The sequence below is a fragment of the Ranitomeya imitator genome, chromosome 8, assembly GCF_032444005.1.
Source record: "Ranitomeya imitator isolate aRanImi1 chromosome 8, aRanImi1.pri, whole genome shotgun sequence".
Lineage (NCBI taxonomy): Eukaryota > Metazoa > Chordata > Amphibia > Anura > Dendrobatidae > Ranitomeya > Ranitomeya imitator.
In genome coordinates, this window is record NC_091289.1 from 201,362,579 (window position 1) to 201,381,281 (window position 18,703).

The window sequence follows — 18,703 nt, forward strand, 5'->3', positions numbered from 1 at the left end:
GGTGTTACATAGGACTGCAGGTGACATCTACTACATTATCTGTACTCAGAGAGTTATCACTGTGTTATCTGTGGTGTTACATAGGACTGCAGGTGACATCTACTACATTATCTGTACTCAGAGAGTTATCACTGTGTTATCTGTGGTGTTACATAGGACTGCTTTGTGCAGTCTGTGATGTCCTGGCTTTGGTGTTGCGGGCAGGAGCCTCCCTCGTGTACGGTACCGGGCGCCGTTACTCTCCGGCCTCTCCTGGTGGAGCAATGACACAGGCCATGTGGGAGGGGACTACATCTCCCGGCATGCAGCGGGGCGGCGCCATGTTGCTCTGACATTCCCACATGATTCCATGCAGGAGAGGAGTAGAGGGGTCTGCGCCGAAGCTCCGCCTTACTGAGCGCTGATTGGCTGCTGGAGCCGGCGGCGGAGTCGCTGATTGGCCGGCGGTGTCTGCTCGTCACGGCCGTCTCCATAGTCAGGGGGAGAGTGAGAGGTGAGTGTCCGGGTGTTGTGTGCGGAGGGGGCGCTCACCCGCGGCCGGGACCTGTCTGTGGCCGGCTCCGAGGGGCAGGGGCTCGGGGGCGGCTGCACGGGGGCTCGGAGCTCCGGGGGCCGCATAGGCCTCTCGTAGTGGCTGGCTTGGGCTTAGGAATGAGGGGCCCCAGCGCCTCCTGTACATCTGTGGGGCCCTTTGGTGCTTTCCAGGACTCACAGGGGCCTCAGTACATCACTGGAACTAAGAGGCTCTGTATGTATCCGTGTACTGTGCAGGGGCCCCACGGCAGCGTCTACCGGCGTGCAGGCCCGGTATACCGCTACTCCCTGCGGAGCCCCCTCCCCCATATGGTGCTGTGCTTGTGAGGACCCCCATATAGTGCTGTGCTTGTGAGGACCCCCATATAGTGCTGTGCTTGTGAGGACCCCCATATAGTGCTGTGCTTGTGAGGACCCCCATGTAGTGCTGTACTTGTGAGGACCCCCCATATAGCGCTGTGCTTGTGAGGACCCCCATATGGCGCTGTGCTTGTGAGGACCCCCATATAGCGCTGTGCTTGTGAGGACCCCCCATATAGTGCTGTGCTTGTGAGGACCCCCATATAGTGCTGTGCTTGTGAGGACCCCCATATAGTGCTGTGCTTGTGAGGACCCCCATATAGTGCTGTGCTTGTGAGGACCCCCATATAGCGCTGTGCTTGTGAGGACCCCCATATAGTGCTGTGCTTGTGAGGACCCCCATATAGTGCTGTGCTTGTGAGGACCCCCATATAGCGCTGTGCTTGTGAGGACCCCCATATAGCGCTGTGCTTGTGAGGACCCCCATATAGCGCTGTGCTTGTGAGGACCCCCCATATAGTGCTGTGCTTGTGAGGACCCCCATATAGTGCTGTGCTTGTGAGGACCCCCATATAGTGCTGTGCTTGTGAGGACCCCCATATAGTGCTGTGCTTGTGAGGACCCCCATATAGTGCTGTGCTTGTGAGGACCCCCATATAGCGCTGTGCTTGTGAGGACCCCCATATAGTGCTGTACTTGTGAGGACCCCCCATATAGCGCTGTGCTTGTGAGGACCCCCATATGGCGCTGTGCTTGTGAGGACCCCCATATAGCGCTGTGCTTGTGAGGACCCCCATATAGTGCTGTGCTTGTGAGGACCCCCATATAGTGCTGTGCTTGTGAGGACCCCCATATAGTGCTGTGCTTGTGAGGACCCCCATATAGTGCTGTGCTTGTGAGGACCCCCATATAGCGCTGTGCTTGTGAGGACCCCCATATAGCGCTGTGCTTGTGAGGACCCCCATATAGTGCTGTGCTTGTGAGGACCCCCATATAGCGCTGTGCTTGTGAGGACCCCCATATAGCGCTGTGCTTGTGAGGACCCCCATATAGCGCTGTGCTTGTGAGGACCCCCATATAGCGCTGTGCTTGTGAGGACCCCCATATAGTGCTGTGCTTGTGAGGACCCCCATATGGTGCTGTGCTTGTGAGGACCCCCATATGGTGCTGTGCTTGTGAGGACCCCCATATGGTGCTGTGCTTGTGAGGACCCCCATATGGTGCTGTGCTTGTGAGGACCCCCATATGGTGCTGTGCTTGTGAGGACCCCCATATGGTGCTGTGCTTGTGAGGATCCCCCATATGGTGCTGTGCTTGTGAGGACCCCCCCCATATGGTGCTGTGTGGTTGAGGGCTCCCATATGGCGCTGTGCGGTTGAAGGCCCCCCATATGGCGCTGTGCGGTTGAGGGGCCCCCCATATGGCGCTGTGTGGTTGAGGGCCCCCCATATGGTGCTGTGTGGTTGAGGGGCCCCCCATATAGTGGTGTGGTTGAGGGCCCCCCATATGGCGCTGTGCGGTTGAGGGCTCCCATATAGTGGTGTGGTTGAGGGCCCCCCATATGGTGCTGTGTGGTTGAGGGCCCCCATATGGTGCTGTGTGGTTGAGGGCCCCCCATATGGCGCTGTGCGGTTGAGGGGCCCCCCATATAGTGGTGTGGTTGAGGGCTCCCATATAGTGGTGTGGTTGAGGGCCCCCATATGGTGCTGTGTGGTTGAGGGCCCCCCATATGGCACTGTGTGGTTGAGGGCCCCCCTTATATGGCACTGTGCAGCTGAGGGCCCCCCATACTGCACCCTGCGGCAAAAGGTGCCCTGTATACATTTAACTAAATGTAACTTACTAATTCTCAACATTTCTCATTCCAAGGGCCCCACTGAGCACCCTGCACTGTGCTGCCCCTCAGGGGCCCATTATCATAGGGTCCTGCTTCCCGGCATTTCCTTTTTATCTCTTAAAGGGAACCTGTCACCTCATTTTTGAGCTATGAGCTAAGACTACCGCCATCAGGGGCTTATCGCATCTGTAATGCTGTAGATAAGCCGCCGATGTATCCTGAAAGATGAGAAAAAGAGGTTAGCTTATACTCACCCAGGGGTGGTCCTGTCCGAGGGGCGTCGCGGTCCGGGGCCTCCCATCTTCTTACGATGACGTCCTCTTCTTGTCTTCATGTTGCGGCTCCAGCGCAGGCGTACTGATCTGTCCTGTTGAGGTGCTGGGCCTCTCTGACCTTTCCCGGCGCCTGCGCACTGCAGTACTTTGCTCTGCTCTCAACACGACAGATCAGTACGCATGCGCCGGAGCCGCAGTGTGAAGACAAGAAGAGGACGTCATCCTAAGAAGATGGGAGGCCCCGGACCGCGACGCCCCTCGGACGGGACCACCCCTGGGTGAGTATAATCTAACCTCTCTTTCTCATCTTTCAGGATACATCGGGGGCTTATCTACAGCATTACAGATGCGATAAGCCCCTGATGGCGGTGGGCTTAGCTCATAGATCAAAAATGAGGTGACAGGTTCCCTTTAAGGCCTCATTAGATCTGCAGGAAATTAATTGTTGATGAAGTCCTGTTTTACTTAAATTTTCTCTCATTTTCATCCCATGTGCTCTGTGAGTCCTCACCAGCAGAATAGTGAGTGCAGCTCTGGGGTATAATACAGGAGGTAACTCAGGATCAGTAATGTATGTACACAGTGACTGCACCAGCAGAATAGTGAGTGCAGCTCTGGAGTATAATACAGGATGTAACTCAGGATCAGTAATGTAATGTATGTACACCGTGACTGCACCAGCAGAATAGTGAGTGCAGCTCTGGAGTATAATACAGGAGGTAACTCAGGATCAGTAATGTAATGTATGTACACAGTGACTGCACCAGCAGAATAGTGAGTGCAGCTCTAGAGTATAATACAGGATGTAACTCAGGATCAGTAATGTAATGTATGTACACAGTGACTGCACCAGCAGAATAGTGAGTGCAGCTCTGGAGTATAATACAGGATGTAACTCAGGATCAGTAATGTATGTACACAGTGACTGCACCAGCAGAATAGTGAGTGCAGCTCTGGAGTATAATACAGGAGGCAACTCAGGATCAGTAATGTAATGTATGTACACAGTGACTGCACCAGCAGAATAGTGAGTGCAGCTCTGGGGTATAATACAGGATGTAACTCAGGATCAGTAATGTATGTACACAGTGACTGCACCAGCAGAATAGTGAGTGCAGCTCTGGGGTATAATACAGGATGTAACTCAGGATCAGTAATGTAATGTATATACACAGTGACTGCACCAGCAGAATAGTGAGTGCAGCTCTAGGGTATAATACAGGTGCAGCTCTGGGGTATAATACAGGATGTAACTCAGGATCAGTAATGTATGTACACAGTGACTGCACCAGCAGAATAGTGAGTGCAGCTCTAGAGTATAATACAGGATGTAACTCAGGATCAGTAATGTATGTACACAGTGACTGCACCAGCAGAATAGTGAGTGCAGCTCTGGGGTATAATACAGGATGTAACTCAGGATCAGTAATGTATGTACACAGTGACTGCACCAGCAGAATAGTGAGTGCAGCTCTGCAGTATAATACAGGATATAACTCAGGATCAGTAATGTAATGTATGTACACAGTGACTGCACCAGCAGAATAGTGAGTGCAGCTCTGGGGTATAATACAGGCGGTAACTCAGGATCTGTAATGTATGTACACAGTGACTGCACCAGCAGAATAAGGAGCGCAGCTCTGGGGTATAATACAGGATGTAACTCAGGATATGTATGTACACAGTGACTGCAAGTGACGGTTACCACTGAGACAAGTAACTAACACAGAGCTGGAAAAATTAGCTTTCTCTTTTTTCAAATGCATATTTGCTTCTCTCTCAGCGCTGCTGTAGTGTTACAGTATTACACCGTGCCTGTGAGCTGGAGGCTGCAGATGTCAGTTATAATCACACACAGCTCTGCAGTGAGATCAGGAGGGTAGAGCTGCCATCCCACTGGAAACACTGGTAACCAGCACACATCACACTGGTATCCAGCACAGATCACACTGGAGACACTGGTAACCAGCACACATCACACTGGAGACACTGGTAACCAGCACACATCACACTGGAGACACTGGTAACCAGCACACATCACACTGGAGACACTGGTAACCAGCACACATCACACTGGAGACACTGGTAACCAGCACACATCACACTGGAGACGCTGGTAACCAGCACACATCACACTGGAGACGCTGGTAACCAGCACACATCACACTGGAGACGCTGGTAACCAGCACACATCACACTGGAGACGCTGGTATCCCGCACACATCACACTGGAGACACTGGTAACCAGCACACATCACACTGGAGACGCTGGTAACCAGCACACATCACACTGGAGACACTGGTATCCGGCACACATCACACTGGAGACACTGGTATCCGGCACACATCACACTGGAGACACTGGTATCCGGCACACATCACACTGGAGGCGCTGGTATCCAGCACACATCGCACTGGCGCCCCGCTCATGTATAATAAACTTTGGGGGTGGTGTTGTTTTCTGGGCAGCGTCCTCCTTATCATGGAAGATCTACTTTACCTACAGTGATGAGATGGTTTCTCGGAAGCAGGGTCTCCTGTATGAGAAGCACAGGGATTCTCCGCCATCTAGAACCTGTGAGCTCATAGTAATAGTTACATGGGGGACAGACTCCCTTTAACTTTCCACTTTACAATTTAGTCTCTTCAGGGGACTTCAACCTGTGATGAAAAGTCATCGGTGGGTTTTTCTGGGGCAATTTGACTGTGATGTTTGATTAGAAATAAATCAGTCGCACAAGTCATCCAAAATGTTAATAGGCGAGATTGCAAACAAGGGGGCAGCGGCAGTGCCTGCTCCTAGAGCTATAGCTGGAAGAAGGGGTCTTGTAGGGGCTCCGACTGCACTACCTGCACGAGGCAGAGGGAGCTGTCACCGGCCGCCACCAGATTCCTAAGGGCAGGAAGTCAAAAACCCTCCAGAGACTGCAGGACACCTCGTGGCCGAGGACACTGAGGTTTCAGATTGTAAAGTAAGTTATGTAAAAAAAAGCTGACCGTCTCTTTGCCTGATATCTAAAAAGTTAAGGAAAAGTTGCTTCCAAAATGTCCAAAATCCTAGAAATATCCAGGACATTTCTGGTAATTTGTTCTGTGGAGCAAGGATACAAATTCTGAACTTTTTGTGCCTTTGAATCAGCAGTATGTATAGTGGAGGCATGAAGCATCTGCTGAAAAGAGCACCCTACCTACAGTGGAGCACGACGGGGACTCTGATGTCTACAGTGGAGCACGGTGGGGGATCGGTGATGTTTACATTGGAGCACGACGGGGACTCTGATAATACAGTGGAGCGAAGCGGGGGCTCGGCGACGTCTACAGTGGAGCGTGGCGGGGGCTCTGACGTCTACAGTGGAGCGTGGCGGGGGCTCTGACGTCTACAGTGGAGCGTGGCGGGGGCTCTGACGTCTACAGTGGAGCGTGGCAGGGGCTCTGACGTCTACAGTGGAGCGAGGCGGGGGCTCTGATACAGTGGAGCGAGGCGGGGGTTGGCGATGTATACAGTGGAGCGTGGCGGGGGGCTCTGACTTCTACAGTGGAGCGTGGCGGGGGCTCTGATACAGTGGAGTGAGGTGGGGGTCCTGATACAGTGTAGCGAGGTGGGGGTCGGCGACGTATACAGTGGAGCATGGTGGGGGCTCTGGCATCTACAGTGAAGCGAGGCTGGGGCTCTGATACAGTGGAGCGTGGCGGGGGCTCTGCCGTCTACAGTGGAGCGTGGCGGGGGCTCTGCCGTCTACAGTGGAGCGTGGCGGGGGCTCTGCCGTCTACAGTGGAGCGTGGCGGGGGCTCTGCCGTCTACAGTGGAGCGTGGCGGGGGCTCTGCCGTCTACAGTGGAGCGTGGCGGGGGCTCTGCCGTCTACAGTGGAGCGTGGCGGGGGCTCTGCCGTCTACAGTGGAGCGTGGCGGGGGCTCTGCCGTCTACAGTGGAGCGTGGCGGGGGCTCTGCCGTCTACAGTGGAGCGTGGCGGGGGCTCTGCCGTCTACAGTGGAGCGTGGCGGGGGCTCTGCCGTCTACAGTGGAGCGTGGCGGGGGCTCTGCCGTCTACAGTGGAGCGTGGCGGGGGCTCTGCCGTCTGCAGTGGAGCGTGGCGGGGGCTCTGCCGTCTGCAGTGGAGCGTGGCGGGGGCTCTGCCGTCTGCAGTGGAGCGTGGCGGGGGCTCTGCCGTCTGCAGTGGAGCGTGGCGGGGGCTCTGCCGTCTGCAGTGGATCGTGGCGGGGGCTCTGCCGTCTGCAGTGGAGCGTGGCGGGGGCTCTGCCGTCTGCAGTGGAGCGTGGCGGGGGCTCTGCCGTCTACAGTGGAGCGTGGCGGGGGCTCTGCCGTCTACAGTGGAGCGTGGCGGGGGCTCTGCCGTCTACAGTGGAGCGTGGCGGGGGCTCTGCCGTCTACAGTGGAGCGTGGCGGGGGCTCTGCCGTCTACAGTGGAGCGTGGCGGGGGCTCTGCCGTCTACAGTGGAGCGTGGCGGGGGCTCTGCCGTCTACAGTGGAGCGTGGCGGGGGCTCTGCCGTCTACAGTGGAGCGTGGCGGGGGCTCTGCCGTCTACAGTGGAGCGTGGCGGGGGCTCTGCCGTCTACAGTGGAGCGTGGCGGGGGCTCTGCCGTCTACAGTGGAGCGTGGCGGGGGCTCTGCCGTCTACAGTGGAGCGTGGCGGGGGCTCTGCCGTCTACAGTGGAGCGTGGCGGGGGCTCTGCCGTCTACAGTGGAGCGTGGCGGGGGCTCTGCCGTCTACAGTGGAGCGTGGCGGGGGCTCTGCCGTCTACAGTGGAGCGTGGCGGGGGCTCTGCCGTCTACAGTGGAGCGTGGCGGGGGCTCTGCCGTCTACAGTGGAGCGAGACGGGGTTCTGACGTCTACAGTGGAGCGAGGTGGGGGTTCTGACGTCTACAGTGGAGCACGGTGGGGGTTCGTCAGTGTCTACAGTGGAGCACGGCGGGGGTTCGTCAGTGTCTACAGTGGAGCACGGCAGGGGTTCTGACGTCTACAGTGGAGCATGGCAGAGGTTCGGCAGTGTCTACAGTGGAGCATGGCGGGGTTCGGCAGTGTCTACAGTGGAGCATGGCGGGGGTTCTGACGTCTACAGTGGAGCACGGCGGGGGTTCGGCAGTGTCTACGGTGGAGCACGGCGGGGGTTCGGCAGTGTCTACGGTGGAGCACGGCGGGGGTTCGGCAGTGTCTACGGTGGAGCACGGCGGGGGTTCGGCAGTGTCTACGGTGGAGCACGGCGGGGGTTCGGCAGTGTCTACGGTGGAGCACGGCGGGGGTTCGGCAGTGTCTACGGTGGAGCACGGCGGGGGTTCGGCAGTGTCTACGGTGGAGCACGGCGGGGGTTCGGCAGTGTCTACGGTGGAGCACGGCGGGGGTTCGGCAGTGTCTACGGTGGAGCACGGCGGGGGTTCGGCAGTGTCTACGGTGGAGCACGGCGGGGGTTCGGCAGTGTCTACGGTGGAGCACGGCGGGGGTTCGGCAGTGTCTACGGTGGAGCACGGCGGGGGTTCGGCAGTGTCTACGGTGGAGCACGGCGGGGGTTCGGCAGTGTCTACGGTGGAGCACGGCGGGGGTTCGGCAGTGTCTACGGTGGAGCACGGCGGGGGTTCGGCAGTGTCTACGGTGGAGCACGGCGGGGGTTCGGCAGTGTCTACGGTGGAGCACGGCGGGGGTTCGGCAGTGTCTACGGTGGAGCACGGCGGGGGTTCGGCGACATCTACACTGATCATGAAAGTGGTGGGAGGGTGTCCTGGAGTCGCGTTTACCAGGCGTCGGTAAAGGTGACATTTTGTGGTGAATTTGGAGAAACCTCTTCTATTTGTTGTGCTCAGATATTTCCTTTCTTCTTGTTTCCTTAGTTTATTACAAACAGCAGAAAGTTTGTAAATGTTACTAATCCTGGAAGATACAAGGAGGGGTAATAGTGATGGTAGCTGAATCTGACGCTACAGGACCCCATTCTTGTGACGCCGCGGCGTCGGAGGGCCGCGCTCTGGGGCTTCGAGGTCTCGTTTGTTGGAGACAGTGGGATTTGCAGTGTGATGGTTCCTGCGGAGGGAGGTGACGGGACGATGGGAATGGGTCCCCATTCTAATAGGCTGGAGGGCTTTTCTCTGACCACGTGGTGTGTATTTGGGGTGTAGTGTGACCTGCACAGCGCGACCCTCACTCCTGTGGCTGCATCTGGTACTGCAGCTGGCATCACTGCTAGGACGTGGCTTCCTGTGCCGATGCTGATGTCTGGGGTCACGTGGTGTTTGGGGGTGTGCTGCATTTTTATTGTTTGCTCCTCGGCAGCTTCGCCCCGGTCACGTTGCACCGCGTCGGGTTTCATGTTGACTGCTCGTGTATTTATAGAGTCACAGGTGGAAGGATCTGTGTGATGGCAATCATGTCCTCCGGATAGTGAGAGATATGGTCCCTGGAGTAGTGAATATTCGACTATAGAGACACCTATGTAATAGCAGGACGGTGGTGGAGGATGAGTGGTGATCTGCTGTAGTTCTCCACGGATAATAGGAGTAGTGCTGAGAGAATGGTGTCGTGTGTATCTCGGTTAACTCTTAGGGCCCCATCCAGCATTTGCTGTTTTTTTTTTTTCTGTCGCTTTTTTTTCTTGTCGTATTCTTGCTGTTTTTGCTCCAGATTCTTCAAAATGGCACAGACTGGTTTATGCATTTTGTGTAAACTCGAGGAAGTTGTTGTTTTTCTCTTTTTTTCCTTTATTTTGTGCCACGTGAGAGGAGTCGCATGTTCTGTTACTTTGTTGCACGCAGCTCTGAACATTTGCGCAGCCACTTCTGGTGTTGTGAAGAATCGCTCTGCGGCGGCCGGGACACTTGTGCGCAGTTTTCAGCTTTATACACTGTTGCAAAGTCTGAATCGGCCGCAGAAAATTAACTTCAAAGTAAAAACGACAGAAAAAGGAACAAAAAGAGGAAAAACTAGACAAAAAATAGGCGAAATGCCGTAATGCATCCGCCCCTGTGTCTCGGTGATGGTGGCGGCGTCAGGCCATTGATGTTGCCTGGGATGAGTAGTGGTGAGTCTTCTACATCTGCCGCAGGTTGTCACTTCTAGGTTTTGTGTGATTGTGTCATGACTTGGAGGCCTCCACATTTATTCGGGGACTCGTCCCCGCGGCTGGACGCTGCCTTGTGATTGGCCAGGACCTGAGCGGCGTCCGTGTACTCGGTACTTCTGGGTGTCCGTCAGGTTAATGTGCTGCTCTGTGGAAGCCGCAGAGTTCTAGGAGTATGGCCTCCTATAATAAACTCTGAAGCCTTTATTACGAGCTCTGCTCATCCTGATCCCCCTGATTCAGGGACAAAGTTCCAAGTCTGCAGTGATGACTGACACAGGCAGAGCTGTTTGGGTGGATTACGGGCCATTAATAATCGCTCAGCACTGATGTAGGAGACCCGCACGTTACTATTGGGCCGGCTTGAGTTCTGAATGTCCCCCAGAAGTCGGGGTGTCCTCAGTAAATGGGTGTGGAGTCCTACGTCTCGGGGTCACATGCACCCTATAAGCTCTGCAGATGTTGTGAGGAGACGCTCCGCCATACAGGACGCCGGTCATCCAGGGGTTTATCTCGGAGATGGGTGACTTTGCCTGGAGCCCCCCGCTGTCAGCCGCGATAAGGCGACTCCTTCATTGCATATGTTGGGGGTCCCTCCTCATCGTCCTCTTCATCACCGTCCTCGTCTTCTTCCCCTGCAGATGATTTCTCATTTAATCTTTCTTCATTTTTGATCAGATTACCGCAGTTAAGACTGTGACATTTTAAGCATTTGGCCCTTGAGCCTTAATTGGGTGGTCTTCATCTCCTCCGCAGACCCTGTCGGGACGTGTTAATGAGCAGATGATACTTGTGGCCCCGCGGGCGCGGAGGAGGGGCTCGTCCTGCAGGATCCCTTGTATACACAGATACTATAGACGTGCCCTCCTCATGTATGGATCCATTTGGTGCAGTGGCGTTTTCGGGGCTGAGATCGGCGCCGTCTTGTACGTGTCCCGCACTGCACTGAATGAGAACCTGATCCGTCAGTGCCTGCTGCTTATTACTATGAGCTTTACAGGTGTATACAGCTTTCCTGTGCTGACAGTTTGCTCCAATGTATCAGTGCAATGAATGGGTGCAGTAACGAACCCTCTGCTGTGAGAAGTCCTGCTTCTGTGGGAAGTGTTGCCCTTTACCGGCGTGCCGTTTCGTGCTTTGTCGCAGTCACACGCAGCCTATAAAATCCTATGAGAAGTTCCGGGCGTCATAGAACGTAGCAATTTACAGAACAGCGGAAATGGTGCAAATGGCATGAAAACGATGAAGAAGCTGAAGTGTGTGGGCCCGGCCGTGACGCCTCCTGGCTGCTCAATACTGGGGCGCACGTCCGTGAGAACTGTCGCACATACGATCGCTTTTAGCGCCGTCTCCATTAGGCAGATGTGAAATTGTTGACGTAGGTGTAATCATCGTTTAATTAGATTTGTTGCAAGAAATGAGTCTGGGAGTTGTAGTCCTGCGAGTGGCCCGGTGAAGTGTGGGGCCTATCTGTCTGATTTCTGACCCTTTCTCTTGTCTCTTCTGTCCGCAGGTTTCCATGTAAATGCAGCAGGTTTCAATGCAGTTATCGTCCCTTGTCCGGCCGCAAAGACTCCCCTCGCTGCTGCTCTCCAGGCCTCTGGGAACCGCGTCCTGTGACCCGTTCTCTGTCCTCCGAGCCGACACCGGAGCCGACCCAATGCTCAACAGGAAGCTGGGCTGCCAGGGGTTCGGGGCGTCCGTGGCCGCGATGACCTCCTTCCCCCCACAGAGATACCATTACTTCCTAGTGCTGGATTTTGAGGCTACATGTGACAAACCCCAGATCCATCCTCAGGTAGAGCGATCTCATGCAAATATGAAGACTTCTGTAATGTGCTTCTTTGTTTCTGTCCATCACCATTTTCAAGATCTCCGCTTGCTGTAAGTGAATGTGGACGATAATTGTCTGATTCCCGAGGCTGAAGACCTGTCCGAATACGTCTCACAGCTGACTGCTACAGATGTATCTCAGTCAGGTCTCTATGAGCTGAGCTAAACGCTCCAGCAGCCCAAATCTGTCCCCGTAGTTTGTTACAGTGTATCAGTGCAGAAAATCCGCTGTCAGGTAATTACAGGAGCAGCGGAAATCTCTGTCCTCGTAGTTTGTTACATTGTATCAGTGCAGAAAATCCGCTGTCAGGTAATTACAGGAGCAGTGGAAATCTCTGTCCCTGTAGTTTGTTACATTGTATCAGTGCAGAAAATCCGCTGTCAGGTAATTACAGGAGCAGTGGAAATCTCTGTCCTCGTAGTTTGTTATTGTATCAGTGCAGAAAATCCGCTGTCAGGTAATTACAGGAGCAGTGGAAATCTCTGTCCTCGTAGTTTGTTACATTGTATCAGTGCAGAAAATCCGCTGTGGGGTAATTACAGGAGCAGTGGAAATCTCTGTCCCTGTAGTTTGTTACATTGTATCAGTGCAGAAAATCCGCTGTCAGGTAATTACAGGAGCAGCGGAAATCTCTGTCCCCGTAGTTTGTTACATTGTATCAGTGCAGAAAATCCGCTGTGGGGTAATTACAGGAGCAGTGGAAATCTCTGTCCCTGTAGTTTGTTACATTGTATCAGTGCAGAAAATCCGCTGTCAGGTAATTACAGGAGCAGCGGAAATCTTTGTCCCCGTAGTTTGTTACAGTGTATCAGTGCAGAAAATCCGCTGTCAGGTAATTACAGGAGCAGTGGAAATCTCTGTCCTCGTAGTTTGTTACATTGTATCAGTGCAGAAAATCCGCTGTCAGGTAATTACAGGAGCAGTGGAAATCTGTCCTCGTAGTTTGTTACATTGTATCAGTGCAGAAAATCCGCTGTCAGGTAATTACAGGAGCAGCGGAAATCTCTGTCCCCCGTAGTTTGTTACATTGTATCAGTGCAGAAAATCCGCTGTCAGGTAATTACAGGAGCAGTGGAAATCTGTCCTCGTAGTTTGTTACATTGTATCAGTGCAGAAAATCCGCTGTCAGGTAATTACAGGAGCAGTGGAAATCTCTGTCCCTGTAGTTTGTTACATTGTATCAGTGCAGAAAATCCGCTGTCAGGTAATTACAGGAGCAGTGGAAATCTGTCCCTGTAGTTTGTTACATTGTATCAGTGCAGAAAATCCGCTGTCAGGTAATTACAGGAGCAGTGGAAATCTCTGTCCTCGTAGTTTGTTACATTGTATCAGTGCAGAAAATCCGCTGTCAGGTAATTACAGGAGCAGTGGAAATCTGTCCTCGTAGTTTGTTACATTGTATCAGTGCAGAAAATCCGCTGTGGGGTAATTACAGGAGCAGCGGAAATCTCTGTCCCCGTAGTTTGTTACATTGTATCAGTGCAGAAAATCCGCTGTGGGGTAATTACAGGAGCAGCGGAAATCTCTGTCCCCGTAGTTTGTTACATTGTATCAGTGCAGAAAATCCGCTGTCAGGTAATTACAGGAGCAGCGGAAATCTCTGTCCCCGTAGTTTGTTACATTGTATCAGTGCAGAAAATCCGCTGTGGGGTAATTACAGGAGCAGTGGAAATCTCTGTCCTCGTAGTTTGTTACATTGTATCAGTGCAGAAAATCCGCTGTGGGGTAATTACAGGAGCAGTGGAAATCTCTGTCCTCGTAGTTTGCTACATTGTATCAGTGCAGAAAATCCGCTGTCAGGTAATTACAGGAGCAGCGGAAATCTCTGTCCTCGTAGTTTGTTACATTGTATCAGTGCAGAAAATCCGCTGTCAGGTAATTACAGGAGCAGCGGAAATCTCTGTCCTCGTAGTTTGCTACATTGTATCAGTGCAGAAAATCCGCTGTCAGGTAATTACAGGAGCAGCGGAAATCTCTGTCCTCGTAGTTTGTTACATTGTATCAGTGCAGAAAATCCGCTGTGGGGTAATTACAGGAGCAGTGGAAATCTCTGTCCTCGTAGTTTGCTACATTGTATCAGTGCAGAAAATCCGCTGTGGGGTAATTACAGGAGCAGCGGAAATCTCTGTCCTCGTAGTTCGTTACATTGTATCAGTGCAGAAAATCCGCTGTGGGGTAATTACAGGAGCAGTGGAAATCTCTGTCCCTGTAGTTTGCTACATTGTATCAGTGCAGAAAATCCGCTGTGGGGTAATTACAGGAGCAGCGGAAATCTCTGTCCTCGTAGTTTGTTACATTGTATCAGTGCAGAAAATCCGCTGTGGGGTAATTACAGGAGCAGTGGAAATCTCTGTCCTCGTAGTTTGCTACATTGTATCAGTGCAGAAAATCCGCTGTGGGGTAATTACAGGAGCAGCGGAAATCTCTGTCCTCGTAGTTTGTTACATTGTATCAGTGCAGAAAATCCGCTGTGGGGTAATTACAGGAGCAGCGGAAATCTCTGTCCTCGTAGTTTGTTACATTGTATCAGTGCAGAAAATCCGCTGTGGGGTAATTACAGGAGCAGTGGAAATCTCTGTCCTCGTAGTTTGCTACATTGTATCAGTGCAGAAAATCCGCTGTGGGGTAATTACAGGAGCAGCGGAAATCTCTGTCCTCGTAGTTTGTTACATTGTATCAGTGCAGAAAATCCGCTGTGGGGTAATTACAGGAGCAGCGGAAATCTCTGTCCTCGTAGTTTGTTACATTGTATCAGTGCAGAAAATCCGCTGTCAGGTAATTACAGGAGCAGTGGAAATCTCTGTCCTCATAGTTCGTTGCAGTGTATCAGTGCAGAAAATCCGCTGTCAGGTAATTACAGGAGCAGTGGAAATCTCTGTCCTCATAGTTCGTTGCAATGTGTCAGTACAGGTAGAATGTGTCAGACTGAAATGCAGACAGCTTCCAGAGGATTATCTGGGCTTGTAAGAAACCTACTGTGTGAGCAGGTCAGCAAGCAGAGGTTGTGAAAATAATTAGCAAACGTATGCAAAGTCTGTTATAAAGCTGCTTTTTCATTACACCGTAATTGAGCTTGGGATAATCCAGTTTAACACTGATATTAATCGTGGAGAATGAGCCGAGGCTGCGGCCGGAACGATCCTGACAGAGGAAACTAGAACTGTTCATCCTGGTCCTCCTGGTGCACAAACACAATCCTGGAGGCTCAGGAACAGACGGGAGAAGTGTGACTGTACAATGGGTCGTCACACGAGCTCATAAATCGGCCGCGTAGAATCTGATACAAGGAGAGACTGCACTCGGGCCAATGTGATCCAGTGCGGCCGGGCAGATCTCACATGTATTCGGCTGAGATTTCACTCCGACATCTGAGGTGAGATCTGGAGACGGTGGGAGCGGAATCTGCTGCTCTCCTCCCGGTCACCGGTACATTACAGTTCTGGAGGTGAGTACAGAAGATAACGCCTCCCATTCTCTGCATTGGACTGAAGACGGTGAGCCTGCCTCCTGGAGTCGTCTCCGGCCGGTCGGAAGCCCCGCGACCCGCAACTTTGTGTCTGAGGTTTTGTCATTAAAATTGTTTCTTCCTGCAAAAAACAAACAAACCACCAAACAACCTTGCAACAAAATGTTAGAAAATTCCCTGTATCCCCCGCGCCGCGTCCTGCGCCACCGCCCGGTATTCATCAGCCATTGGAACGTGCGGAGCCAAATGCCACACATGACCCGCAGCACAAGGCGGCTGACAAACAAGGCCGGACAAATCGACGGATAATTTATAAGCTTTGCCCTAAAATCTAATTATTTGGCAATTTGAATTTCTCAGCGGCCGGAGATCTGCAATAAATTTAACCGGCCATAAATTATTGAGGAGACGCTGCCTGTGGTGTAAATCACAAAAAGATAAAGGAGCGAGTCCGGGCCGAGCACACGGGCTTTTATCTAAGGAGATCTGTCAGCCGTCCTGTCCGTAGGCACAATGGCGGCTGTTCACCGCACGCCCGCCTTCCGCTCCTGCCCCCGCCCCGGCCTCCGCACCTGCCCCATCTCCTGCCTCCGCTCCTGCCCCATCTCCTGCCTCCGCTCCGGCCCCCTCTCCTGCCTCCGCTCCGGCCCCCTCTCCTGCCTCCGCTCCTGCCCCCTCTCCTGCCCCATCTCATGCCTCTGCTCCTGCCCCATCTCCTGCCTCTGCTCGTGCCCCATTTCCTGCCTCTGCTCCTGCCTCTGCTCCTGCCCCATCTCCTGCCTCCGCTCCGGCCTCCGCTCCTGCCCCATCTCCTGCCCCATCTCCTGCCCCCGCTCCTGCCCCATCTCCTGCCCCACCTCCTGCCTCCGCTCCTGCCCCCGCTCCTGCCTCCGCCGCGGCCTCTGCTCCTGCCTCTGCTCCTGCCCCTGCTCCTGCCCCATCTCCTGCCTCTGCTCCTGCCCCATCTCCTGCACCCGCTCCGGCCCCATCTCCTGCCCTCCACTCCTGCCCCATCTCCTGCCTCCGCTCCTGCCTCATCTCCTGCCTCCGCTCCTGCCTCCGCTCCTGCCCCATCTCCTGCACCCGCTCCGGCCCCCTCTCCTGCCTCCGCTCCGGCCCCATCTCCTGCCTCCGCTCCGGCCCCATCTCCTGCCTCCGCTCCTGCCCCATCTCCTGCACCCGCTCCGGCCTCCGCTCCTGCCCCATCTCCTGCCTCCGCTCCTGCCCCATCTCCTGCCCCCGCTCTGGCCTCCGCCCCGGCCTCCGGTCCAGCCTCCGCTCCTGCCCCCGCTCCTTCCTCCGCTCCTGCCTCCGCCCCGGCCTCCGCTCCTGCCCCCGCTCCTTCCTCCGCTCCTGCCTCTGCCCCGGCCTCCGCTCCTGCCCCCGCTCCCTCCTCCGCTTCTGCCTCCGCCCCGGCCTCCGCTCCGCCCCGGCCTCCGCTCCTGCCTCCGCCCCTGCCTCCGCTCCTGCCCCATCTCCTGCACCCGCTCCGGCCTCCGCTCCTGCCCCATCTCCTGCCTCCGCTCCAGCCTCCGCTCCTGCCCCCGCTCCTTCCTCCGCTCCTGCCTCCGCCCCGGCCTCCGCTCCTGCCCCCGCTCCTTCCTCCGCTCCAGCCTCCGCCCCGGCCTCCGCTCCTGCCCCCGCTCCTTCCTCCGCTCCTGCCTCTGCCCCGGCCTCCGCTCCTGCCCCTGCTCCCTCCTCCGCTTCTGCCTCCGCCCCGGCCTCCGCTCCTGCCTCCGCCCCGGCCTCCGCTCCTGCCTCCGCCCCGGCCTCCGCTCCTGCCTCCGCCCCTGCCTCCGCTCCTGCCCCATCTCCTGCCTCCGCTCCTGCCCCATCTCTACATCTGCTCTGTATATGTGTGGGGCTCAGGAGCATTGTCTGTCTCCAGTGGATGGGACACGTGACCGGGGACGTCTCGCTCTAATTCCGGGACAATTACTTAATTTTTACATTAACCATTTAGTAACTTCCATTTTTGTCAGACGCGCAGAAGTAGTCGTACCATCCGCCATCCCTATAACTATCTGGATGATGATGGGCTGCAGCCTGTGCTGAGGGCGGTAGCTCCTGTGATGCTTTCCTTACTCATTACTGTCTCTGGTTTTGTGTCTCCAGTCTTTGCTTTGTGCTCAGGTTGCGATCTGGCGAGTCAGCGGTCATTAGGTCAGGCTCGTAGGCTCGACTGTTCATAGGCTCACCAGCTTGTAGGCTCACCAGCTTGTAGGCTCACCAGCTTGTAGGCTCAGCAGCTCGTAGGCTCAGCAGCTCGTAGGCTCAGCAGCTCGTAGGCTCAGCAGCTCGTAGGCTCAGCTGCTTGTACGTTCGGCGGCTTGTCGGCTCCACTGTCCATAGGTTCAGCGGCTCGTAGTTTCGGGGGCTCATACGCTTGGTGGCCTGTAGGCTCCACTGTTCATAGGTTCAGCGGCTCGTAGGCTCAGCGGCTCATACGTTCGGTGGCTTGTAGGCTCGACTTTTCCTAGGCTCAGCAGCTTGTAGGCTTGACTGTTCATAGATTCAGCAGTCCGTAGGGTCAGCAGCTCATAGAGCCACAGATTCCAGCAACAAAGAGAAGCAGTGGATTGTTGTGTGACTGTCTCGCACATCATTCTGGAGAGATTTTGGACCAGTCTTTGCAACATTGCACCAGCAGAATAGTGATTGCAGCTCTGAAGTATAATACAGGATGTGACTCAGGATCAGTAATGTATGTACACAGTGACTCTGTGCAGTCATCTTCTGGGAGCCGCCACTGCGAGTCACCACTTTGTGCCGCCACGTCCTGGGAGACGCCACTCTGTGCCGCCACGTCCTGGGAGACGCCACTCTGTGCCGCCATGTCCTGAGAGACGCCACTCACGATTCACACCGTGACCGTCACCCCTACGTCACGGATAGGAGTGACTTTAGGCCAACAGACGGCTATCACATGTGCAGGGGGCTTATCTTAGTTATCCCTCCACTGCTACAATGTGATGAAAAAACACACACACAAGGCTATTGACCTCTTAGTCTACAGCAGGGGCTTATTCTAGGTATCCCACTGCTCTTCAGTATACCACGAACTGCAGGGATTTATGTATATCCCGCTTTACAGTTCCACTTGAAACTTGCAGCTCTTCGGCGCCTCCCTCACCCTTAGGTCAGACTAGGTACTGCACCCTGGGTAATTAGTCGCCAGACAGGCTGCCTGCTATGTACTGGCTATTGGGCACGCTGCAGCGACGCGATAAACTACTCCCACTCAGGCAGGAACAATAATTATCAACGCCGCCGTCGCTACAACGACACCCAAAGGCCCCCCACATGATATTCTGCCACCAGCTCCGATTAAACGGGTCCGAAGCTAACCCAAAACAGTAGCGTAATTCCCTTCAGAAGACTTGGGGTACA

The 18,703-nt window shown here is 54.5% G+C and overlaps 1 protein-coding gene across 1 annotated transcript in view; it reads left to right on the top strand.

Moving 5' to 3' along the window:
- Nucleotides 1-341: 341 nt before the first annotated feature.
- Nucleotides 342-18,703, top strand: part of ERI3 (ERI1 exoribonuclease family member 3) — a 317,503-nt gene continuing 299,141 nt past the window's right edge. Inside the window, 4 exon segments of the mRNA XM_069735844.1 lie at nt 342-364; nt 366-493; nt 11,527-11,545; nt 11,547-11,811. Of these exon segments, the coding sequence (XP_069591945.1) occupies nt 342-364; nt 366-493; nt 11,527-11,545; nt 11,547-11,811 (435 nt within the window).